We start from the raw sequence: 26,818 nt of genomic DNA on the forward strand, positions 1-26,818 counted from the left end.
TAAGAGAAATTTGAGTTTTGGTATACTTAAGTATGGTATTTTTGTTGGTCAGTTGGTTGGTTATTATAATAAACAATAGTTATTAAATGCAGTAGCATGTACATTGCAGCATTTGTATTCAAATTGTAATGACATCACATTGATACATTTATGGTAACTAGACTTAGATCATTGAATAACATAAAAAGCAGAATAGATCATTGAATAACATAAATAGCAGAATAGTAGATCACTGAATAACATAAATAGCAGAATAATACATAGATGGTAGTTTAAATATACAATGTAGCCAGCTCAATTAGTGCTTAGAAGGTAGTTTAACTGTAAAACTTAGCCAAAGCAATGAGCAATATTATAACTGTGCAAGATTTAAATGGTATTATTGTATCTTTGTTTTTCAGGTCTCACAAGTTAGTCTGATTTTCTTTCAAGAACGTATATCACCTCCAGTTTTCTCAGGATCGATTCCAAGATTGTTTCAAGTTGCCTGTGGTGTATTTCTGTTATGTAGCTCAAGCTAAAAGCAGTCGGTTCTCAAGAATGGTAATGATTTTAAGCTGACTTTGATCAACTTGACAGCAGTTGGTAGTACAGTGGGCTAAAATTTTAACCCAAAGTGACATACTAGTAGTAGGTAAAACCAGCCATAAAATTTATAAAGCTGCATTGTCATTCTTTTTCAAGGTTAAAACTTGACCATTAACAATCATCTTGCTTTCTTTTTATTGCATAGAAGTCAGTTGAAAATTATATTCAGCATATATATTTCTATTCATATTTTATTTTTAAACACTGGATAGTTCATTCAAACCATTGAGCATATAGTTCTGTTGTACACCATCATCATCATCATCATCACCATGTATCTAATATTCTCCTTCTATATTTATTTTACTGGTAATTTCTTAAGTATGATTTTCATTAGGTATCGTTTAAGGCTGATTGTGGAGAGGGTGTTTTTCTTTAAGAGGGACATTTTCAATTAGTCAAGTACAGATGTGAAATTTGCCAATAACTGGGATTGACTTCAGATTTGTTAGAACAGATTTGTTAGAATATTTGTGTTGAATATTATACATGAGAGGTAATTTTTCATAACTTGTGACATGGTGTTAAAAAGGCTTTTTATTAGCAATTTCATTTTGATAAATTCCAAAAACTTTAGCTGTCAAATTTCTACCTTTTCATGCATATGACCATTGTTTATTTTTAAATAGAACCATTAAAATATTTTACGAAGTTGATTTAGATTTCATCTTAGAAGTAACCTCTCAAATTACCAGACTTCAGTGTAAAGATAGTTTTGCTAGGCACATTTTGAAAATTGATACATTATGTGGTTTAATCTGAATTTCAATGTATAATAAAATACACGATAAGTTACATGGAGTGTGGTGCACTCTACGGTATCACATATTCAAGAATTGGCTGTAAGTATTTGTTGCCAATCATTAACAAGACTTCAAGCATCTGGTAAGCTTGATTGTTCAAACATTGTAAGAATATTAGAATTTTTCCAAATGACACTGTTCATTAGGTAAAGAAAAGTAATTTTGTTTATTACAATTTTTATTATAAATATATTAAAATTCATAAATCGTTAGTTCTTTGCCTCATGCTTTTCTTATTATCTTGAGCTGCTTTTCTCTTCTTGAAAGCCACTGGTTGCCCACCACCTTTGTCATTTGCAGATAATGTAACTGTTTTTTCTTTGAAAGAAACCTCGGGCTTTTTGAAAGAAATTTCAGGACTATAATATTCATCATTATCTATCTGAGGTAACTGATAATCTACCTCTGGTTCAGGATCTCTGAAAAATTCCAAAGAACATTTTTGTTAACTGGAAGAAATATTAAATTATGTCGTCACAATACACATTTATATCTTGAAATTCAATAGTAAACACTTTACCTCAGTTCTGTACAAATTTCAACCTTTTAACACTAGTTGAAGGATTTAATACTGTTTATTGTTGTTCACCTTCCTTGGTAAAAGGAATGTGAAGTATCTTGTAAAAAATACATTTACATCATGCAGCAGGCACTAATGCTTTCTTTCTTGCAGAATTTATCCCTGTTGCAAGATACTGTGCAGAAGCATTAGTAATTATCAGCACCCAAGGGAGGTAGCAAACCAGATAGTTTCTTCAGAATTTGGGTCTGAAATCATCTGCAATGACTTTTTTTAAAATTACTCTCCCACTTTCCAAACACTTGCAATCCAATATCCAGAGATGCCATGAGAGGGCCACCTACATGCCACAAACTCCTAACTGTGGTGGCCTCAATCTGGGACGTGAAGTGGCAACAGAACCAGCTGTAACAAACAATTTGATAGGAAAAAAAAAAAAGCACTGGATTCAGGCAACAGCAATGATACTTGCATTACAGCTCTGCCAGGATAGGAAGAGGAAGAAATCCAGTCACCTGGCAGCAACAGAAGGAGTACAGTAATAATCTGCTGTTAAGAAGAGAAAACTACCAAAGCAGTAGAGCACAACAAGCCATAGAATGTCACTAAAGATGAAGGATGACTCGCCACAGTGACAAAACCCATCAAACCTTTTTCAAGAGTTTTGAGAATTTTGCAGGCCAAAAACAACCTATGCCCAAAGCAAAACTGTACATATAAGTTGACCAACAAAGCACTGACATACATGATGGCACCAAAAGGAGACACTGTTCTTTAAGAATGAATACCTCCAATGGACCACGTGGAGGAGGGAGTAAGAACATGAAACTCGGGCAGTGAGAGGGCCAAAAAGATATAAGCACTGGAGGGACAACTTGAGAGCCCCTGCTCAATTACAACTCTGGGGCCAACAGAAATCCCACTTTATGCCAAACAACTGGGATGACTGACTCGAATGAAGAGGTGTTAAGCCCAATGAAGCAAAATGGGTAACCAAAAAAATAAGTGAGAAGGTTACTGGCAGATTTAAAGGCTTAAAGAAAAAAGCCTTGGAACTACAAGAATCAAATGGATGAACAAGCATGAAAAGTTCTGTTGCTGTTAGGCTTCTTTTTCTCTGGAAGAAGCCCAAGAGAGGACAGGAAGCTAGACTTGGTGAAAGAAGAGCTAGATCTAACCAAATGTTCCTTGGAGAGGTCTATACTTTAAAAACCAATGGCTAGGCTAGACAAGACCCCATCAATGCAACAACCACTACGGAAAGCCACCCTCCCTAAGATTAAGTTAATGTCCAGTAATTGGGACCCAAGAAGATGCAAAAGGTCATCTGGTTACACAGTCTAAAAGAGGTCACTCCAGAAGGCTCTTCCAAGCACAAAGAAACCATAGCCATAAATGGTGAACAATCCAATCTGAAACCATCACCACTAGGACCAAAAAGAAATGGATTATTCAAGCCCTGGGGACACTAAACCTCTTACATTGGTCAGCACCTTTCAGACAACAAAGGGCACAAAGATACCTAGGACTTTCCCCAGACTGGAGTGCAACAGCAGCAACTAAGCAAAGCAGCAAAGAACTGGAGAGAGGCCAACAGGCAACATGCAATGAAAAAAGGAATGCAGAATGAAATGATACCCGACAGACAATACTAAATTATACAGTGCAAGAGAAAAACACTTTTGTTAAAAAAGAGAGAAACCTGAACATGATCATCTATATTCACAGAAGGCCCTGCATTAATGGGTCACAAAGGCAATAAAGTCTAAAAAGCTGGTTGCATATAAAACCTAAATCCTAGCAACCTAGATTGATACATCAATAGTACAATAAAGTCATCCAAGCTGCCAGCACTGATCTCTAAGGGAAGCAGAAACAGCAGGAAACCAGAAATTAGGTGGCCAGTGCAGAATTGCAACTGATAAATATCTCAAAGAATGCTAACCTGATGATGAGATCTACTGTATATGAACTCCAGCCTAGCATGACCTGAAGCTGCAAAGGGGAACAATCAGAAAGTACCAGATTCCTTAACCAAGAAATGCTGCAAAATGGTGGCAGAGCAAACCCCAAGGTAACACTGATGGAAACAAGGCTATTACCTCAAAAGATGGGCCACCCCTGAGACTCTGCAGGCACACATGACCACTATCACTGAAGAGACCAGTTTGAACTTAACCCAGTAGTACTATAGGAGCAGGCCAGACTTCTCCAGCAACCTCCTCAAAGAACCACAGATCAGCATGTTTTTTGCTTACTTTTCTGTAAAATGAAAAATTTAATTCAGAAAGTATGGGTGCAGGGATCTGTGACAATTGAGGTAAAAGGCACGTTAGAAGAAAACTATAACTCTGCCAGGCAGAGTGCCATCCAGGGCAGGAGGAAGAGGAATGGGATGAGCAAACTTACTTGTTGACATAGGATGTTGTGTGCCCTAATCCCATGTTGTTTGTTCTCAAGAAACCTTAATATGCCACTACTGGCATACTCAGGATAAGGCAAGGAAACAGCAAAATTTTCCCTAAAATTTTCCCTAAAGCTAATGAACTGGGCCATGGAAACATTCAAGTCTGGCTTGGATTTTATCCTCACTTCTTTAGTGTCCAGTATCCATCATCTCACAGAGAAGGATATCTTTTACAGAAATTTTAATGAGGAAAGGGAGGAGGAACATCATAAGTTAACTCGAAACAAAAGAATCTCGGGCTTCCCATAAGTCCATAACATAGGTCAATAGGTGTAGTAGTAGTAAGAATGGACAGCATGGAAGACTTACCAAAATCCCCTCAACTTTAAAATCTCTATTCATGAGAAAAAGCACAGTACTGTGAGCTGGCTACAGGAGGGCCTTGAAGAGGATGAATGAACAAGCAACACCACTCCAAATGTGGTAGAAACATCAGTCATCAGGCATTAGAGCAATTGTCAAGGGACACCAGGTCATGAGCAGGCAAGAAATATAACAAAGCTGGGGTTTGGGTGGCTCAACTGCAGAGGAACAAAGGTTCTGGAGAAAGTGAGAGATGAAACAAATTTCAATGAGTATGCGCAGAAAGGTCACAAGTCGTCTCCTAAGTCTCTCAAAATTAAAACTGAACTTCTAAAAGGGAAGCTCATCCATAACCATTCCCACACTGTCTGGTTTGGGACAGAAAACTAGTCAAATCAGGCAAGAGAAAGAAAAGAACAGCTGACAGAGCCCAAGCCACACTCCCAGTGGTGACAGAAAAATCATAACGAGAGCAAACTGAGTGAAGAGACAAGACTTGGAAGGAAGCAGCTCACACAAAGAATCTTCTGAGGAGGAGGGAAGGCAGTAATGGAACAAGACATATCTTGGGCTAAACTCCAGAATCGCAGGTAAAGCTGCAACACTACTAAAGAGGAGACCAGAAACAACTTTCCGACAGCACATTGCACATGGTGCCCACCATGATGGAAAAGCAGAATCCTTACACCTGAAGAGTACCATGTCCACATTGAATAACTAAGGCCCTACCATCCTGTGAAAGAATTCCACAGTAAAATTAAGTTCCTCCCAAAAGTCAGTACATGGAAGGGAGTGCAATCACAACAATAAAAGAACATAGAATAAATGAACTACAAACAAGAACGTAGGACAGCTGTTACTGTGAATATGCAAAATTAAAATATATATTCACTAAACTCCAAGCATGACCAAGATAACCTTATAACCCCAAGGCTTGCATAAAAGGAGGGGAAGATCAACAAAACAAAACCAAAAAATTGTGGCCTTAGGAAGGATGAGCACTGGAAATACTGGCAATAGGATGATGGATAGGGTTACGGCTCTGAGCAGTGTGTGTGCTCAGCTTGGATTTTTTGCAGAGGACCTTACGTTAAACTGAAAATGAAGGAAGATACAGTGTAGACCAGCATCTACACCACCTGAATGGTTGATGCTCTTATATGGCACTGAATGGCATTTCCACCTACTATCAAGGCAAGAGAACAGTATGAATAGCATCACCACATCTAGTGTGGGTGCCTAGAGTGTGACCATATACATCTTCACACATAAGTATGTCTAAAAAGTGACTACAATCTACCAGATACAGCATAGATACTTTGCTGAGGGTATTGTGACATGCAACTGCACTTCATGCACAATAACTGCCTCTGTGGTACAAGTGGTAAGGACTGTAAAATCTCTTATGATATCATTGGTTGATTGTCTGATATGGTAGTGATGGCACACCTACGCCATGACCATCTTTCTTTTACATCATATCTGGCATCATAGCTGCCTCCCTGGTGAGGCAATGAATTAACTGCACTTGACATTTGGCTGTCTCTTTCATATGCCAGTAACTTGTCTACATCTGCACCTTTACTTCTGGCATCACATTGGCTGGCATCTCCACCTGAGGCATCCCCACGAATCATGGCTGTTGCTGATACAAAGATCACTATAACCACCACTACCACATATGGCAGTGAATAATATCACCTTCACTGTGTTATGGACTACCAATGTAATATAATCATCTGCATGATAGTTGTTTAACAGTGGCTGGACTTCCACACACTTCTCCAAACTCCTTTTCTGGTATGACAGTCACAGGCAGCTCTACAGTTCTGAGGAGCTACACTTTACCTGCCAGGGAATACTAAACTGCTTACATAAAAATATGATGTTATCTCATTTTGGTAGATAATTACCTCCAAAGAAAGTTTAAAGACATCTACCAATGAAAATCATATACAAAGCCATGAAAATCATATACAAAGCCAAAGCCATGAAAATCATATACAAAGCCATTGTACAAGGTGCCATATTCCAAAAACTGTCCCAAAATACCAGCTGCTCACAGTACAGGTGAAAAAACAGCAACTTAAAAAAAAAAAAATGGAAGCTTCTGACTACAGGGCTTGAGACAATAAATCAGAATGGTTTGGAAAACTATTAGTAACAATTTTTAAGTAGTTAAAGTACAAATTATTACATTGCAGTATCAACCTAATTCAGTAATTGCTGTATAACAAATGTTCATGACTATGTAATAGTGTATGATAATGTTTACTGTTTTTGAAAGCCACGTTTAAGCATGGCAATACTTACTTTTTAACTTTTTCCCATGTTGAATATGCCTCGGCCTTTTGGGCTGGACCATATACAACTGGAGGAGCTGACAGAGATGTGCTGTTATTTTCCTTCTTTTCTTTCTTTTCTTTCTTTTCTTTGCTCTGACTTTCAGCTGACTTGCTCTGTTTGTCTTTCTTCTTCAATTTCTCCTGTTCTGCTAAGGATAAAAATCCCTCTTCTGGTTCTTCCCATTTTGATGCTGCAAAATGAAAGTTTAATGGGTGTAACAAAACTGAAATCATATTGCCAAAGTACACTAAAAATAGAAACATTCACTACTCTTCTGCTCAAATATATTTCACACCCTTATTTAATCCCTACTCATTGTAGATAAATTTTCACCACAATGAATGGTGTTTGGTGGAGAATTTTCCAAACTTAAATCATTACACACACACACACAAAGGTCAAGTCCCTTTACATTACTTCCATTACCTTTATGTACATCCAGCCATAAAGAATTATTATTTCATACAAGTTAAAACAGGTGATTGACTCAATAGTTCTAGACCTCTATAGGATTGGCCTGAGGGATTTTTCTAAACATAATTGAAACACGGTAAGTGTTAAGAAACCTGGGTAGAAATGGGAGATGGTAAATGGCCAAAAAGTTTAAATCACACACCACTGCAGCTGGGCAAAGGGGTACTTCAAAGTGGTTCTGCCTACAGTGTGTTGCAAAAGGTACACTATGTAGCGCCCTATGCAAAGCAGCACTATACAGACATAAATCACGAAGCAAGACAACAAAATTTTGCACAGTTCTATTTACATTATTATTTAAATCATTCAGCTAGTCATTTGTAAGAATGAAGCACAGAAATTGAAATATGAATTTTAATTTATGAGTGATAAGGAAAAAAGAATTATCAGAAAATACTTTTGTACTAAGAGGAAGTATAAGGAAAAATATAAAATGCATGATAGAAGAGTATTATATAAATGCATAATGCACTGTACAAAACAAGTGTTACTTGACCACAAGCTGAAAAGCGGTCAAGGACTGTATGCATGCAGACGCAGACTTGGGATCAGAAGTGGATTGGCTGTGGCACCAACAACCTACTGAGGTACTACCACTAGAGGGAAATATGGCCGTTCTCAGACTAGCCCGACAATCAGAGGAAGGATCCATAACTAGGTACAACACTGTCTCTTTCCCCACAAATAGGTACAACACTGTCTCTTTCCCCACAAATTCAACAAAACCTTTCTTTATTACTCAGAAAGTTTATTACTCAGGAAATACAAAACTATCACCTTTTATAAGAAGAGAATATCCTTCAGCGCAAGCTGGGACAGTCACTGAACTTGTTACAGGTGGCAAAAAGGGAATGAGGGGAGGAATACCTCTCACTCTATGAAACTAGCCACTTTTCTTTGGTAGTTGTACAGGGGACATGCTTCCATGTATTTCCCTTCACATCAGACAACTAGATATTTTACTCTTTTTTTTTTTCAACTCTGTTAAAACTTCCAGCCTGTGGATAATGGGTGAATGACCAGTCAACAGCTGGTACCAAGATCAGAGAAAATTGGGTGTGTTGTCTGTCAGTCAAAAAGAAACTAAATAAGATATGGTATTGTCATTGATAATGAGCGCTAACTGAGGGACCAATGGGTGGAAAAAGCAGTGTGGTGGAAAAATTAAAGTTAAAAATGATGGATACTGGAACAATGGAAAAGCCCTAAACCCATCAAGAATAACAAAAAATTTAAGCAGTAGGAGAGGGCTAGTCATTCAGGAGCTTATTAGAATTTATGAAAATTTACAAAAAATATGATCTAAAGAGTAGGGACAAATGCCCTACACCAATGACATATAAAGTTAAAAGGGATGCACTGCACTATACTGCGTTACAATGCAGAAAGAGTAGAATTCTGTGAACATGGTGGGTAAATACTGGAAAAGATGCTAGAGGGCGGCTCAATAAAACTGATAATTGACAGTTTGGTTTCATGCCAGAGCATAGTAGTAGGCACCTTTTTAATGATGCAAACACAAGAAAAGTATTGTGCAAGAAGGAAGAGATTATATGACATTTATGGATCTTGAAAAGGCATTTGATAGGATATTGAAAATATTAATTAAATGGGCATTATGACAGACCACCTGAATGGATCATTAACCCAGTGATGCAACTTCATTGGTAATACTGATCTAGAGTACAGTGTCAGGTTACCAGAAGAGTCCAATATAAATGTTGGTGTCCATCATGAATCGTTTACCATATTAAGAAGCTATAAATGAATACAAATAGGATAAAAAGCTATAAATTAATACAGATAACGTGGTCACTGGCAGTTACTTTAAGCAGACAACCTAGTGCTGGCAGAATGTAACATGTTTTTAAACAAACTCACTTAACACAAAGTATGGGATGCATGCAAGCACACTAATTTGGTACCCCGCAAAGAAAGGTCCTAATGCGGATGCCTAGGCAACTCCAGTGGCCAATGATGTCAGGCTATTCTCCATCTGAAGAGGGAGGAAAGGAGGGCACTAAAAGCTATGGTTAGCAGGTTATTATAAACATTTATTGTAAAACCATATTTGTCACTACAAACACATCATAAATGAATTACAATTTACACAGGACGACAAAGCCAACATGCCCAAAATAGGAAAGATGTTAACTGTAAGTAGCCCATCCCAAAAAAATGGGAGCAGAGTTGTCAAATATTCTGAATACTAATGGGTGCTTCATAAATAACGGAACTGCAATGGAGAATGAACTCCAGTGAGTACTATCACCAAGCAGAAGAGACATAATAGCTGGTACTCAAAACATAAATGAAAATGGGTGAAGAGCAAAGTACATGTCTTGCTGCAACAACAGATCCCAGCAGTATACATCAAGTTTTATGAGCAACTTAGCAAAGGTGTTCTGATGATGCCAAGTAACTGCTCTGAGATCAGCAGAGCACTCCAAAATATGCTTAAAGGCCAGGGAATGTGGCAAAGTTAAACCTTATGAGCTCTAATCCTGAGCATATTATAGTCCTCTGGATACAGCAAGCATAAGCTCAAGAAATAACCTGTCCTAGCCAATAAAAAAGTAGTTCCTAAACACCAGCTAAATTTTGATAGCTTGTGTGCAGGAACAAAGAAAGGATTCCATTTGTTAAGAGATACAAAGGGCCCTCACAGGAGAGAGAATTGTGTTCTTATGAGGAAACTTTGAGGCAGCCTTCTATCAAAGAGGCCAACTACAGCTGTAAGAAGTGACACTGAAAACAGTGAGGAAGCAACTTAGAGAAAAAAACCCTAATGGCTGTCTTTTTGATAACTAAAAGGCTGAACTACTTAGGGATCAGTCTGCTGATACCAGGGGTGGAACTCCTGGCACACTACCCAGTACTTACCAACAATTGCCAGTACCTTGCTGTCAGATAATGGAAAAGAAGAAACTAGCTGATGGTCTCCAAAAGGCAATGCACTACCTTCCTTGGGATGAACAAACTCTGTAACTGTGTTCAAATACATTCCCAGGTAAACTGGCTGTCTGGATGGTGACTGGTCTGACTTCTTCAGGTAGGCCTGCAGACCCCAGAACTGACAAAGGCCCAGAAGAACCTGCAGATGCATTCAATCCCTCCTTCAAAGAAACTAGAACAAAACAGTCATTCAAGCAGAAACTAAGTAGCAGGCCCAGAACCCAGGTGGCTAAAAGGAGGCAAGAACCTAAATGAAGGCTTGTGGGGGCCATACAGACCTAAGCAAAGGGCCAAAAACAAACATGCAGCCCTGCCAAACAAAGTACAGTTACTACCCGGAAAGTTGGTGAATGGGAACATGGAAGTACACATCCTTCAGGTCTAATTACGCAAAAAACGCCAAGGACAAAAGAGTGGCTGGTGATGAATTATGAATGTTTGGTCTAATGACCTGGTAGTGGAACCATTACGTTATTCAGCACCAGGACGAAATAGAGGGGAAAATTCATTTCAGGTCTAACCCTTGAAAGGATAATCTGGTGCAAAAAACTACAAAATCAATTATGATTGTAGCTATTTACTCATGGTGTCATATAACTTCTCCATCAATTTTCTCAATAAATTCATTAACTCATTGCTTCACAGAAACTTTCCACAGCTATGATAGCTCAACTGAGTGTTTAACTATCCCACAGCATACCCCAAACCAAGGTTAATCACTGGTACACACTTTCCTAAATGCACACAACAGTTTTGAAACACCGACTACAAATCCTATTTGTAGGTTTATCTATGAGATCATCTTCAAGAAGCTTGTTGGTTAAGAAGCATTGACAGCTTTAAAAATGGAGAAATCTGTTGGGCAAAGCATCTGTAATAGTGGCTACCACTCACCCCTTAGTGCATACCGACACCATTGTGGTGATTGATCCAGGGGTAGTAACCCTGGCATTGTGGATAGCTTTTTTCTCTGGTATATTTAGCAATATTTATACCTAGAAATGTGTGCTATTGGAACCATTTCACTGGGTGACACAGGTCTTCCCCAAGAAATAGATTTTTCCGTTGTCAAAATCCCTTTTATAACCTCAACAACAGGCAGAAGGTTCATAATTAGCCTTCTGTAGTCAGATGCCAATGTGAGAAATAATCTGATTCCCTTGTTGTATTATACTGTACTTCAAATGATTTTTCTAATCTGTTAAGAGTGACAGTCCTTTTGCCTCGAAGAATGCTTTTATACTATTTTATAATAAAAATTATCAAACAATACAGAACTGCAAGAGTGAACAAGCCATTCATACCTAAAAATCGGAACTGGAAAGCCCTTTACTAGATTCTAAAAAATTCTGTCCATTCTAACTTCAGTATGGAATAACTTTCCAAAACTCACATACATGAACAACATACCTCCGGTTTCAATATTCCAATAATAACAAGAACCTTCAGGTGACTTTGCTTCATACCACTTTTTAACAGGTACTGCTTCCTTGGGCTTCTTCTCCTCTGTGGGTTTCTTTGTTGCAACAACTATCTCTGCATTCTTTGATGAAGCAATTTCCGATATCTTTGATCCTGTCATATCTGGATTTTGCTCTATGTCATTTTTGTAAGCTTTCAGCGCTGCCTGTTGAAAATCAAATGATTACTGCATAACCTTGTTTTACCCAATGGTCAGATACTGTACTAACTAGGACTTGACTTGGGACACTTCATTCCAGTATCCTAAAGTGGAAAACAGCAATATAATGTAATGATGTTTTAATACACAAGACAGCAAAACTATATAAACCAATAAAATCCAATTCTTCAGGGACTTTAGTTCAAGTTGTCCTTTACTGTTGGTTGAAACTGGTAGAGACACTTATGTTGCACTTCATTCTCTATACTGTGTATGGGAAATGCATCTGTCAAGATAATTACCCATCTGGTAACTGTGTTAAACCACAAATTTCTCATATTTATGAGTGCCTTATTCCTACTATTATTTTCACCTAGCATGAAAAATAGACTTATCTTTTACACATTAGCTGTTATACATCAGTTTAACAAGATTCGCAAGTTACATTCCTAAACTCATTGCAGCTAGCCCAAAGGACTTGTACCTAAAAAATATGGTGAAAAATGGACCATAAGGTATGTTGCACAAGTAGAATGCAATGCAGTTGGAGCTGATGTGAAGCTGCAAAAAAAACTTTAGCACTGTACCAACTTAGCCTGCAATTTATTATATACCCTGCATTCAAGTGGTGAATAGGTTATATTAATTAATAATTCCACTGCAAAAATATACAAGTTCATGAATATTATTACAATGGAAAATATAAACATTCTGCATGAATTCCTTTTTTACCCCAGTCCTGTTTATGGACAAATACTGCAATTCAACAAAAAGTGAATTACAGTACTATACACCAAGACAATAATAAAAAAATATTTAAACCAGGCACTATAGTAAATGTTCTGTTCATAGAAATTACAATAGTACAAAAATGAAAAATATTCTAACAGTAGCTTGATGATGAATACATTGGTAGGAAACAATGATAAACAGCAAGTCCATGAGCCATACTAAAAAATGTCAACTCAAAATTATCAGCCTTAAAACAGATCATGTGCCCAAGGTGAGGGAGCTACTTAACCACTCTGCGTAAACTTTTCCTTATTTGATAACCATCACTAGCAGTTCCATGACTCACAATGAAACAATAGTCATATGTACATGCCTATAAGGCCATTTACTTGTAAAAAAAAACTCCACCCGATGAAGACCCTGTATGTGAAAAGAAATAAGAAAATAACAGAAATGCAGGTTCAGAAAACCAAAGGTTATGGCACTGGCAAATAAGATTACATACATCTTAAAACCTGTGAGCATCAACATCAAGAACACTGCTAAGAAAACCACTCAATAGTAAAAGGAATGAATACCCGAAACTAGGTACTGTGAAAACCTTGCACCCTGACAGAATGTAAACGCTGATGCTCTGCAAACAGAGTAGTTATAAGCACAAGTTCTTTGGGTGCAGGTATTAAAAAAAGTTCATTGTTGAAACAGAAGACTGTCTCAATAATGAATATGCAAGTTACCTCTTCACAGTGGTGTAAATTATAATAACCAACACTGTACCAGGGAAAAAGGAAGCATGCTTCTTAAACTATACCTAGTTTTCTGGTGGCATTAGATATGTTTTCTGGAAACTGGAAAATAAGGCATGGAGTCAGTGGTAAAGACTAAGCACTGTTAAATTTATCTTGATGCATAAACCAGACATCTACTACTACCTTTCCTCTTAAAACAGATAGAACGCACATGTAAAATAAACATTTTTGTATCTACAACAATTTTTCCTTAGAATGTACACCTGGTAAATTTCTTTGCATTATTTGCTACTGAAGTAAACAGCAGTTACCAACATGGAAAGCTGTCACTCATTATTTTTACATAAGATAATAAACAATATTAACCCTACTGTTAATATTTTCTGGGTAATCTCCCAATTTTAAAATACACTAAGCCCAGAATGCTACCTTGTTTACCACAATACAATATTCATAATCTTTCTTTTATCACACTATCACTTTGACAACATTTTTTCAGTGTGAAAGGATATACAGATTGAACTGCACAAAATCATATTCTAAAGATGGCAATACTGCCTGCCAGCCAAGCAACCATGGAACACTGTTCGGTATAATCATTGAGTCTTGCAAGAGAGTTGCTACTGTATTTCATGTGTACCTACTTTGGATACAAATGATACTTACAATACAGTATGCTGATGATGAATCCACACCAACTTTAACTGGACAAAGTGGAGTTGGTGACTGAGATACACAGTTTCCTCGAACACGAAAAACAGGTGTACAATTTACCGTACAGTCAAGTAGAAATGCTGACCAGAGTAGTATAGTAGCATACCATTACATGTACATAGCATTTACCTCATACAGTACAGCATATACATACAGTGTATACAACATACATACAGTTTTTATGAGCTTTTGGGGGATGATACAATACATACATAATCATGAATATGTAATTTGGATAAGATAAAGTTCTCAAGTCGGACACTCAGTTTGTTGAAGTGCACTACAGTACTGTACTTACAACTATGTCTACTGGACTTACTTCAATTACAATCTTTAATAATACTTAAAAGCCCTAGGCAATCAGATTCACTGAACAGCAGCACCAATATGCAATACAGTACAGTAAATGTGCCTCGCTGTCGAACTTCTCAGTTCCAGAGGTCCTTTATTCCTCACACTGTTGGACTGTGAACTTGCCTTCCAGAGGATGTCATGCAATTGGAACTTCAGAGGTTCAAGCAAAGATGCAATGCATTACTACCCTAATACTATTCTCCTTGTATTTTAATAACATTTTTATCTACTATATTTTATTAATTTATTTTTTCTTTTTTAATAAGTGGGATCTCCTCTTTATGTATTTACCTTTACCTCCTCTTACTTCTTCTTAATGAACACCATATTCTTTGGAAGCTTGAATTTCAAGTCAATGGCCTCTGTGGGCTTGTTCCATATGAATAGGTTTCATTTTATCAATAATAATAATAATACATAATTACTGTAGCTGGCAATTTGTAAAAATCACCCCTTTCCAATACCTAACAACTACATACCAATTGCAATAATGGTAATCACACTAAAAAGTACATTGCAATACTGCTCATGAAAATGTTTGTTCACCCTGTACACTGAATAAAATATAATAAGATATTAGACATATAGCCTATGCCAAAGAAATATTTAAAGCCTGCTATGTACTGTATGTCTTAACAGTACTGTATATTATATTAAGATTAAGGGACTAGTGCATTTGCACTGCACTTACCTCTTCCATGGCTCTAAGAAAATCGCCTTCTTGCTGTTGTGCTTCATATTCTTCCTTGCCTTTCTTCGCCATCTCTGCCAAGCGAATCTGTACATTTTCCTTGTGTCTCTTCCCTCTTTCATGGAAATCAACACTTGGCTTGTTATCGGCAATCCAACATTTACAAAAGTCACAGAATTTTCTGGGATTTGACTTCCAGTACTCTGACCTACAAAAAAAAAATGTTCAAGAGGAACTGTATAGAAAAATAATTCCAGATTCTCACAAAAACAAAATCACCAATCAAATAAAAATCTGATCTTCCTTCCTTCATACTAAATACTGTATACACAATTCTTATAGCAGATATAATAACCATCAAACCACAGTTTCTCAGTTATGGAAAAAACAAAACCTTTCTACAGTCAAAATCAATGAGAAACTAATTACTGTATCTCACATGACAAAGCTCCCCATATCAAAATTTAAAGCCCGAATGAAAATATTTAAACCAAAATCTCGAACACTTTTGAGTATCCTATACAATTCTAAAATTTTTCACAAAAATTCCTCAAATGGAGACTTGTTAATACTGCAAATTAAAATAAAAAATCTACAACTTATCTCCAAGGGCAGAAAACTACCAACAATTGTGCAAAAATCTTTAGATTTATGCCTTTAGATTTTCATTCTGTTAACTAGTATCACTGACATTAATGCACATAAGTTTAACGGAGGGAAAAATATTACTTAACACCAAGAAACAATACTTCAAATTTTTCTAACATACACTGCTGTTTATAAATAAACTCATAGTACTGTTATCTTAATTATTCAGATGTACAATATCCATACCTTGGCAGTATCTGCATACCACCTCAGCCCACCACAATATATATGAGGATATAAACAATGAATAAAATGTCTTCCGTTTGTTTTGCAATGCTACATGGGTGGAATAATTTGATAGTATTGCTGCTAACCGTTCAATTACCATACCAATACAAAGGGTATTGTGGGGGAACAGACCTGGGTAATCGCAAGGGGGTAGGGGGGAGGGGGGATGAGTGCAGAAGAGAGGGAACTGGGAGAGCACTCTTATGCTTAAGAGCTTGCGCACCAGCTATTGACTCAAAAGCAACATCGCAACATCATATATGTAATTTTCTTTATCACCTGTGAACGGCTGATTGAGACTGCCATGACTACGTCATAGAGATTTCATGGCAGGAGAGCACCCTTCTGCTTGGGAGCTTTCGCAATTGTTATTGGCTCCTAAGCAGTTTTACACAACATCTTTTCATTTGTTGTCTCTGAGTGGCTTTGACAACATCAAAGAAGTTGCATCCTCTCATTGGCTGCTTGTGAAGACATCAAAGCCAGTTTTTCAAGTCTGGGCCCACATCAGCAGTTTTGGCACTGCTGAGAGAGAGAGAGAGAGAGAGAGAGAGAGAGAGAGAGAGAGAGAGAGAGAGAGAGAGAGAGAGAGAGAGAGAGAGAGAGAGAGAGAATTTCAATGTAAAATTTTTTTATACATTTTATATGCAGTTTATTTTCATTTTTGTACCGAATCTTACCTGACAAGTACTGTACCATACTGTAATGTATATGGTAGCCTACTGTATGTCTTTCTTTCCCATGCATTTTGTTTTTCATACAGTATATTTTACTATTTGTTTACAGTACTTTACAGTGGATTCTGTGTTGTTGATAAGCATATACTTCCTCTTACTTCTTCCCAATGAGCACTATTTCTTTGGAAGCTTGAATTTCTAGTCAATGGCCTCTGTGGGCTTGTTCCGAAAGAAAAGGTTTCATCTACTGAATAATAATAATAATAATAACAATAATAATAGAAAAAATGCTAATTAAGTCAAAGCTCTGAATGGAGATATTTAGGCATATTAATTAAATTTTTTACTAAACAATACAGAAAAGGGTACATACAGTAATGTGTAGTGATAAAACAGAAAAAAAAGGATTTCAAAACTGCAGTTTTAGATCTGTACTTTTTTTTTTACACTACCCACAGACTTCCATTAACTGCAAGTGCCTTGGATGTGAACTGAGGTAATATTGTAGTTAAACATATATTAATTTACTTTTAATTCTCACTTTCTCACATATGAACATTCTAATTTGTTAAAACTTGCTTGCTCTGCATGAATATTGGCCAATTTTGAAAACAGGTAATAACGATGGAAGTAATATGACCTCCAGCTACACAGTCTACTATACTGTACAGTACTCACCTTGAAAAGAGTGAATGTTAAGTAAGGAGAGCAGGGGTGGCGTGGGTAAGGATGACCAGAAATATTCAAGTGATGTACAGTACTGTGTTTACCAAGGAGGGATGTCCATGGGGACAAATACCTTCCAATCAGGTTATGATATCCTACATAAAGGGTAAATTAGGATTTCATGTTTTAGGCTATACCTTAGCATGGCAGCTTGAGCTAGGATAGGTTATGTTAGGCAGCATCCTATACTTGAGTGTTCTGCTTTTGAGCACTCTTTCTTTAAGTCATATCTTCAGCTCTCAAAGTAGTTATGTGAGTGAGAGAAAAAAAAAAAAATACACAGTATATGGGTCCTGGGGATTCAGGCCCCATTCACAGCTCAGGAATTGCCTGAATTATACCAGTGTCTTTGTTCAATCACTTGCCACCTTACATCTAACGTGCTAAACAGGTTACTGTATGTGATGGCTTTGCCCACTTCTTGTGGCCTGTCAGTAATAAAAAAGCAAAACTTCGGCACAATCAAGTTTGCTGTACAGCTGCTACAGCATATACTCGAGGCCACCGAAAATAGGTCTATCTTTCGGTGGTCTCGGCATAACGCTGTATGAGCCACGGCCCATGAAACTTTAACCATTGCCAGAGGCATGATTATGGCTAACTTTAACCTTAAATAAAATAAAACTACTGAGGCTAGAGGGCTACAATTTGGTATATTTGATGATTAAAGGGTGGACGATCAACATACAAATTTGCAGCACTCTAGACTCAGTAGTTTTTAAGATCTTAGGGCAGACAGAAAAAGTGCAGACAGACAGACAAAGCCGGCACAATAGTTTTCTTTTACTGAAAACTAAAAAGCAAGCCTGTTTCACAATAACACTTTCTTGGTGGTCAAATCAAAAGATACTTAATAATATAACATATTAAAAGATATTTACTATTCACAGCCAGAATATGGGTCGAGTTTTTTTAAAACTATCCTCATTTTGTTTGTATTGAGGCATTTATATTTTATTATGACTCTCAAGTCTGTACTGATGGGTCTTCTAGTTTGTAAGAGTGGTGTGACATAAATGTCAGGGTGCAGTTCCATATGTAGTTATGTTGTGTCATTTGTTACCGACCTTATGCATGTGCCATAGCTTCATCATGGCTCTTATAATACAGAAGTTTCTTTCCAGTTTAGCATCAAATGTCATTGTTGCATGTGTTGCAATAGGCACTCATACTTTTGTTACCAAAATCTAAGAAAACACACTCAAAATGTCATGAAGTGAGGTAAATATTAGTTTTCAAGTACTAATTTACTTGTAATGCCCAAAGCAAATTGCCACAAAAGCCTACTAAACAAGTTTGCCATTTTCACTGTTTACTCCCGTGTTTCTTACTCCAAAATGTCATCTGCCACCATATTTTGCAATGCTCTTCTTTTTCAACACTCTATCATGATTATCAGATGATAACTGCACATGCTTACTGTGATGTTACTTACCCCCAGAAAAAGTCAGTACTGTATTGGATTTTAAATGGCCCTGTGGGTTTTCAGTTGCAGTCATGATTTTGCCATCTTGGCATCTGTGTAATGGTTATTCTTTGGTGCATTATCACGAACTTTCTATTGGCATAATATATGCATAAAACTTATGATAATACTTTGCCAGGACTGTGAAATGCCTTGACTGTCAAAAATAGTGCACCTTGAAAAAACCCTTCATGTTTGGAAATGTACAGATTCTGAAAACAATCTCGCCTTCTCAGGTGGTGAATGACTGTTAAAACAAAAAAAAGGCAACAATTCTTCTGATAGTATGGATGAGATTTATGGTAACTAGAAAAAACTTTAGAGAGTGTAGGTTCTGAAAACAAAGATTACTAAAGAAATTATTTTAAATGTGGAAAAAATTTTTCGTATAATTTTTGATACGATTCTCATGAATTTGACATTTTTTGAAAAAGGTTGGTTAACCTTTTGCACATAAACCCCAAGGTAATTTTTCTTTTTTCTTGTGGGGTTGGGGTTACAAAAGGGCAAGACATAACAAGATATGTCAGCACATAAATACTGTTTCTTTATGTTTTACAGTCAGACTAGCTGGGAGGTGGGAAGGGGGGTCAAAGGGGATAAAATTGCCATGGTCAGGTAGGACCTAGCACCCTAGGTTTGCTTAGGTTAGGAAAGATAAATTTAGAATGCACCTCTCACTTTTACTTAAATGATTTATGGCTCTCTAAATCAGGTTAAGTGGGGGATCCAGCATCAACCTGGTCACATCTGACAAGGGCCTCTGTTAGGTTAGGTAACGGTAAGACTTGGCTGGATACCTGTAGCCTATCTAACTAAAAAACAAAAATGCTGTTTCCCACTCTGATTCACCATCATTATTACATAGGGGGGAAGGTTTGTTTTAAGTATATCTTAGTTTAACCAGACCACTGAGCTTGATTAACAGCTCTCCTAGGGCTGGCCCGAAGGATTAGATTTATTTTGCGTGGCTAAGAACCAACTGGTTACCTAGCAACGGGACCTACAGCTTATTGTGGAATCTGAACCACATTATGACGAGAAATGAATTCTATCACCAGAAATAAATTCCTCTAATTCTTCATTGGCCAGTTAGAGAGTCGAACACTGGGCCAACAGCGTGCAAGCCGGGAGCTCTACCCACCCCTCCGATGAAGAACTGGGGAGGATTGTAATGGGTTAACCAACCATTTCTGTCAGAAATCTATATCACTGACCAATTCATCTAAATCATATCAAAAACTATCAGAAATATAGTTTTCATCTGTACTTTTTTAGCATACGGAATAAAGTAAAAGCAGCCTTCACCATTTTCAAAATATGGCTTACTTATAGTTTTCATGTGATTCTGAAGTTTGACATAATGTTCCATTGAGTTAACCCATTAACTCAATGAAAACCATACCTTCAGGGGCAGGTCAGGTTGAGGGCTTGCCCCTCGTCAGGTTAGGGTGTGCTGCACTAGGTTGGTCAAGTTAAGTGTGTATTCCTCTACTCCAACTCATTTTTCAATCTTCCTCCCACCCAGAACCCCAATTTCCCACTAAGGTCCTGCTATTACCCTATGTTAGATATTTGGGATGTTGTAGGGCAGGTTTAGTAGGTTAAGCTGAGCATTTCAGATAAATAAAAATTAAATGTCACAAACATACACAAAAAACCTGCCTATTAGAAAAAAACGGTAATTCTGAGTTACAGCTCTGCACGGAGATATTGTTTTGGCATATTAATTAAATTTTTTGACTGAACAATACAGAAAAGGGCATATATAATGCAGTACAGGTGAGATAACTTGAAAAATTTTTCAAAACATGATATTTACTGTCTATTGTTTATATTTATACATTAATTCCCAAGAGGCTAGTACTAAACATGATGTCTTGCAGAGCTTTTCTGCATAAAAACATAAAAAAAAGATAGCATGTTTCTTACACTGGTTTGGTACGTTTTACAAGTTATCTCACCTGTACTATGCATAATACAGCCTACACCTTTTCCTATATGGTTGTCAAAAAATTTCATAAATGAACAATATCTGCACAAGGAGCTCTTCCTTAGCATTATCGAAAAACCATATTTCATTAGCTTCAGAACTACTGCATTAACTGTGTACACTGTATTAGGCCTAACACACCTAGAAGAAGGTCGGTAGAACTAGGCAATAGCTCCACATGGGTTATTAGTCCGGAAATTGATTTTTTCTACAGCATTTTGGTTGCTTATTGAGAATTTTCCATTGTTTTTTGTCAGTCAACTGTACTTAACCTCAGAAATTGTATGGTGGCCATCCTGGAATGCTATCGCACTTGTGCAGTGTTACAGGGAGCTTTTGGTAAAAAGTGGTTTCCTTCACCAAGGGGTTCGGGGGCTCCATCCCCAGGCTAAGTAACAGCCTGCTAGGTTAGGTTAGGTTACGTTAGGTTAGTATAGTTCCTTTTATAATAGGTTTCCTTAGCTAATCCCTTCTTAGACATGTGGCTCCCTAATGACTTGCGCATGCGCGGAACCATTCCAAAACAAAACTACGGCAGTCCGATCTTTCTCCCAACATTTTCCCCCACCCAAAACCCCACATTCCCAAAGGGTCCCCAACCATGTTGGGAAGATAAGAGGTTAATAATAATTGACCGACAATAAACACCACCACCTCCTCCTAGAGGAGAAATTAATTTCCAAGGTAATAGTCGATGCAGAGCTTTTGCTTAGATTCACCAGAAGGTTAGTCCAAAAATCATTCAATTCTCAGTTAACCTAAGCCTATCTAAAACTCAAAATGGTAGGCCTTTTTGGTCTCGGCTTAAGAGGTCGGCCTGACCAGCTTCGTAATTGTCTTGACTAGCCTTAATCTTAAGTAGGCTACAATTAAATGACAATCCTAAGTCCCAAGCCTAGTTAGTCAACGGTCAACATGAGGGCAACTGAAAATATTTAATTACTAGGCCTAAGTACTAATATAAGAGCTAAGCCTATGCAACATAAACTAGGCTATGCAAACATAATAAATATGAAAGTAGGTAATTTTCTGCAGGCCTAGCCTACAACCATCATGACAGGTCAGGATAACAGAAAACAAATGACCAAGACCTAAAGAAACATCAAAGGAGGTTATCGCCCCCTAGGCCTAGGCTATGGGTACACTTCATTTTTGCCTAAGTAATATATTTATAAGCTCTTCGCCAAAGTAGCCTAATCAAAGTTCGCAACAATTTCAACATATAATACTTACATTTTACTACGTTAGTCGTAAACGTCGACAGCAAGCCTCAACGACGAAACAGCGTACTTCCTTGTAGTTGTGACCACAATTGAACGATGTAAACAAAACTTGGTACCTGACCTGGTCACTTCTCGCTAAAGAAGTGACGTTCGGCTGGTTTTTCGGCTATTCAACCATAAGCGTTGGGCCAGTGACGGTAGTTTTAAAGAAATGACACAAATCTACTTGTGTTCACTGAATCTGAAATTGTTTTACTTTATATAAAACGACGCTCCCTCAACAACGATGAAGTGTGGTACTAGCTGTTGCTGGCTTCCTGCAAATGAAAGATGTAAATAAACATGGGTTCCTGGTCAATTCTCGCTAGGAAAATGACGTTTGGCTAGTTTTTTGGTAACTATGCCAATGAGTATGACGGTAATTTTAAAGAAATGACGCAAACTAGCTGTGTTTATTGAGTCTGATTTTTTTTTTATTTAAAAGATGCTCGCTTAACAACTTCGATCAGTTTTAGAAAGCCTAATACCATAATTATACGGTATATGTCTTACAGCCAATATAGGCACAAGCAGATGTTTGGCGTTTAGCAAATAGCTATCTGTTTCTTGCGAGTGAATTAAAGGATAAAAATTCATTGTACAGTCAAGTCGTTTCGATAGCACTTCAATGTATTCACCAGGATTAATCGTACTCTATTATTAATCCTAATATTCACAAGTCGGATCGACACACACACACACACTGCGATTGCCAAAATGTTCTAAAATGTGTTACAGCAATTATACAACACAATTAAAATGTTGTGACTGAGTGTAAGCTAGTCACCGCCGCCCGATGTTTGTGAAAGAAACTGGATTTTTAAAAAAATATATGATTTGATAACAAAATAAGTACTAACCATAAGCAAGATGTGATCAATCGGAAAGATGTAGAGAAAAAACTCCACAATTACGAGAAATAATTTAAATAATAAACGAGGTAACTTAATTAGAAAATAATTACGGTAATGTAACTGACACACCAAAAGACGTTGGGACAAGCATTAGTAAGCCAGGACAGTTTGTAAATGTCTTAACAGAAAAAAAGACATTAGTCCAACTCAGAAAGTGAAAATAAAGAACCTGCAAATAAATAAGCAGATGTCTTTAATAACAAGAGTAGAACCAATATACTCGTATAATAGTCTCAGCCTGGTGAAACTAAGGTACCTTCTTTTTCCCAGGACTTCGAAGATAAAAACTAGATTTTTAAAATGGGCATGAGGAAGTCTATGGAAAAATAAAGCCGATAAAACATGTAGTGCTGTTGACCCATTTTTGACGGGAGGTAGTGAAACAAAGGCAAATTCTCATGTTGAACCATAAAATGATAAGAGTCCAGAATAGCACTGCTGCCCAGACAATGAGGAAAAACAAGAGTAACACAAACTTCAAGGATCAAACTTTTTCTATCAAAAATTCTTAACACCGTAGTATATCAAGGGCTAATTGAACATCCTGAAAGATGGATACAATTCCAAAAAATTACGTAGCTTATGAAGCAGCCCATTTCTCTCGAAAAAAATAATTTCTCAGTAGTGAATGACGTCCTTGAAATATCTAAGTAATATAGTTAAAGCGTATATAGTTAATGAGTCTACAATGCTAATATTAATTACCTAAGTGCATATGTAAAGGACTTTTCTCAGAAAATATACCTCAAAGGGCATAAATGCATGCAAGAGAATGACAAATATATATTAAGTTACGTTAGAAATATAGCCTGTGAATAAACAGTTCCCAGACAATGCAATAAGCTGCTCTAAGAACCTAGAAAGAGGAAAACTTTAAGGAAATTTTCAAGTATAAACTATTGATAGCCATGTATATGACAGTTACAACACGGAGGACCACGTTATTTCTAAAAAACTATAAACAGTAAATGAATTACAAATGAGGGCTTCCATAAATAAACTAGGGCGAGAGTAGTAAATAATGTACTGTAGCTGTAAGGTTCTTGGATGAGAGGAGAGGTTATAAATGAAAATTTAGAATTACAGAATCCTGCCAGTGTTACAAATCAATCATTCGGTCAAGATGAAAATTGATGTTAGCAAAAATAAAAGCTTAGGTTTATGGGAACAATTGTAAACAACGTATAAAGGGGTTGAAGGATAGAAGATTGAAGTGGTGATGGTTCTTAGATGTATTCCAGGCGTGTTCATGAACATTTTTAGACGTAATTATTTTACTTGGTGGTAGAAAAAAGGCGTGATCATAGTAAATGAGTCAACGGGTGTTCTGCAAAAGCATGTGATAAAAGGTGTCTATGAAAGCGAAAACTGAAACTCAAGGTTTTGTTAGGCCAACACTTCAACATGAGGTTTGGTTGTCAGGTGTAAATCTATTGAAAAAAGAGGGGAATCATTGGAGACTAAGTATGCGCAATAAGGAGGGCTAATAGATTTGGAGACATAGGTAAAACAATCATGGTAAATCAGATATTTGACCGTCGCCCAGATATTCTTCGCCATTTACACATCATTTCAGATGATATCAATCTCATTAGAAAAGACATCCAAACACTAGAGGTATTTACGTTTTCTTTCACTGCCAACTTGAACTAGTCGTTTTCTTTAAATACGCATCAGCTTTAATAACAGCAGAGGCACCAAAAAGAAAAAAAAAGAAAAAGAAATAAAACGTCTGGCTCCTGGTCCAGACTTGGATTGAACCTATAGTTCAATCAAATATCCCGGGGAAATAGTAAATCTTAAAATGTCATTAACATCTGTTAATTGGTTTCAGGTAATTCATTCCGCATGAAGACGACAAAGATTAGAAACGTAACCTCCTTGTTAAAAGCAAAAGCAGATCGAAACACACTGAGGTGTTTGGTCATGTTGGAATAGGATATCTTGCGTGCTGTTCAAGGAGCAGTGACCGAAGCAGCAGAGGCTGACTTAATCTGAAAGAACAACAACGAATAGGTTGGCCTGAACCAAGGCCTCTCAGCCAAAGGGGTATCTGACCATCACATTCATAAGAAATATCAGTCTCACTTCTGTGTCGCCTTGGGGATTATTTTACATGGATTGTGATGTTAATGATTTAGTGCACAACATAAATCAAATATAATCTCAACAAATTCATAAAAAATCAGTATCTTTTGGTAACTATATAGTCTTGACTTAGCGTCAGTTTATTAATAACATTATCAAGCCAAAAGGTATATGATGGGAAAAAAAAGCCCGAACCCCAAGGTCTAAACGTTGTATAATTCGGAAATCTTAGAAATAGGGAACAGGGCACGTGGCCATCACATAGCAAGTGGTTAAGTACGTACATGATGGAGGTATATGGGACAGTGCATGTCAAGGAGCAAGGTCTAGACCTTGTCAAAGAGGATCAACCGGCACAAGGTGAAGCTTTTGTGTAGAGGTATGAGATGACTGTGAGGCTGCCGAAGCTTTTCTGCATATGAGAATCATTCACGATTCAGCAGTTACAGGTTGGAATGTGGCACGTCTGCTATGTTTGTTTGTTTGATTTTCCGCAGCCAACACCTTCCACATTAAAACATTTTTATTGATGAAAAATTAATCATGTACATACATTTAAATGTCAGCTAATGGGATGGATAACTAGATAGTCTCAATGAACATTGGCCTAAATAGAGAGAGAGAGAGAGAGAGAGAGAGAGAGAGAGAGAGAGAGAGAGAGAGAGAGAGAGAGAGAGAGAGAGAGAGAGAAGGGTAATATAAGACATCAATACAAATCATACTAAAAAGTCACAAACAATTCTAAAGTGTAAAACGACCACTCCAGGTATTGTTTTTTTTTCTAGTAGTCAGGATGAGCATTGTGATGAACTGGATGACAAGTTACGCTTGAAAACGAAAAACCGGGGGTTCGCTAAAAGAATCTATGACAGGCTTAAGTATTATCCTGAATAATTTAGGAGTTAGAAGTCAGATGACAGGGTACAGCTAGAAATCATACCAAGGGGAATATTACTGGAGTCATATATATAGATAAAATGATAAATGGCAGATGGAGATAGTGCCTTTCATACAAAAGCCCTTCGCGTCACGCGGAGTTTGAAGCATGATGATAATGATGATGATGATTTTTCACAATAATAGTAGGTGTTCACTTTTAAAATGGAGCTTATTAGAAATGGCCAAACAGATTATCTTCCAACAATAGTCTAATTCCTGGCCAACACTGATGGGAAAGGGTAATTCAATACTTCGAGCAATTTTGGCCAGAAGGATAATTATCATGGGAAACAGATGACATACAAAAAAAAGAGACCATATCGCTCCTACAGTTGTAGATTTCAAGCATTTAACTTTATCATAATCGTCGCTGGAGACAAAAAAAATTTTCAATCGATAGACATGCAAACAATATCCAGCTTTTCGGCAACACTTGATGGTTTTCATGACTGCGAACGATAAAATCATGGTTAAAACCTGGTATCAAAATCTATAATAACTACAGATATCATTAACTAAGTAGCTAAAGCTGACCATGGAGTGTAGACATTGTACGAGATC

At 37.1% G+C, this 26,818-nt stretch overlaps 2 protein-coding genes across 7 annotated transcripts in view; one reads left to right on the forward strand and one right to left on the reverse strand.

Annotated features, from left to right (window-relative positions):
- The window catches only part of Rpb7 (DNA-directed RNA polymerase II subunit Rpb7), a 525,952-nt gene extending 524,355 nt beyond the window's left edge, over nt 1-1,597 (forward strand). For all 5 annotated transcript variants that reach the window (XM_067120360.1, XM_067120392.1, XM_067120382.1 and 2 more), the window contains one exon: nt 402-1,597. In XM_067120360.1, the coding sequence (XP_066976461.1) occupies nt 402-415 (14 nt within the window). In that variant the 3' untranslated portion in view covers nt 416-1,597. The remainder of the gene's footprint in view (nt 1-401) is intronic.
- On the reverse strand, nt 1,552-22,594 carry LOC136848102 (WW domain-binding protein 4). 2 transcript variants are annotated; one of them, XM_067120315.1, is made up of 5 exons: nt 22,288-22,594; nt 15,318-15,525; nt 11,867-12,083; nt 6,995-7,217; nt 1,552-1,810 (listed from the first exon to the last, which is right to left on the reverse strand). In XM_067120315.1, coding segments are annotated over exons 1-5 (870 nt in total). In that variant the 5' UTR covers nt 22,290-22,594; the 3' UTR covers nt 1,552-1,590. The 2 variants fall into 2 exon arrangements, with proteins under 2 accessions (XP_066976416.1, XP_066976425.1); XM_067120324.1 differs by lacking the exon at nt 22,288-22,594 and adding an exon at nt 16,473-16,718.
- Between the last annotated feature and the right edge of the window lie 4,224 nt (nt 22,595-26,818).

Source organism: Macrobrachium rosenbergii, chromosome 2 (assembly GCF_040412425.1).
Source record: "Macrobrachium rosenbergii isolate ZJJX-2024 chromosome 2, ASM4041242v1, whole genome shotgun sequence".
Taxonomy (NCBI): Eukaryota; Metazoa; Arthropoda; class Malacostraca; order Decapoda; family Palaemonidae; genus Macrobrachium; species Macrobrachium rosenbergii.

Coding starts and splice junctions, on each gene's coding strand:
- LOC136848102 (XM_067120315.1), bottom strand. Junction 12,084..15,317: donor TTCTTAGAGCCATGGAAGAG/GTAAGTGCAGTG, acceptor GATTTTCAACAG/GCAGCGCTGAAAGCTTACAA. Junction 1,811..6,994: donor ACATGGGAAAAAGTTAAAAA/GTAAGTATTGCC, acceptor GGAATTTTTCAG/AGATCCTGAACCAGAGGTAG.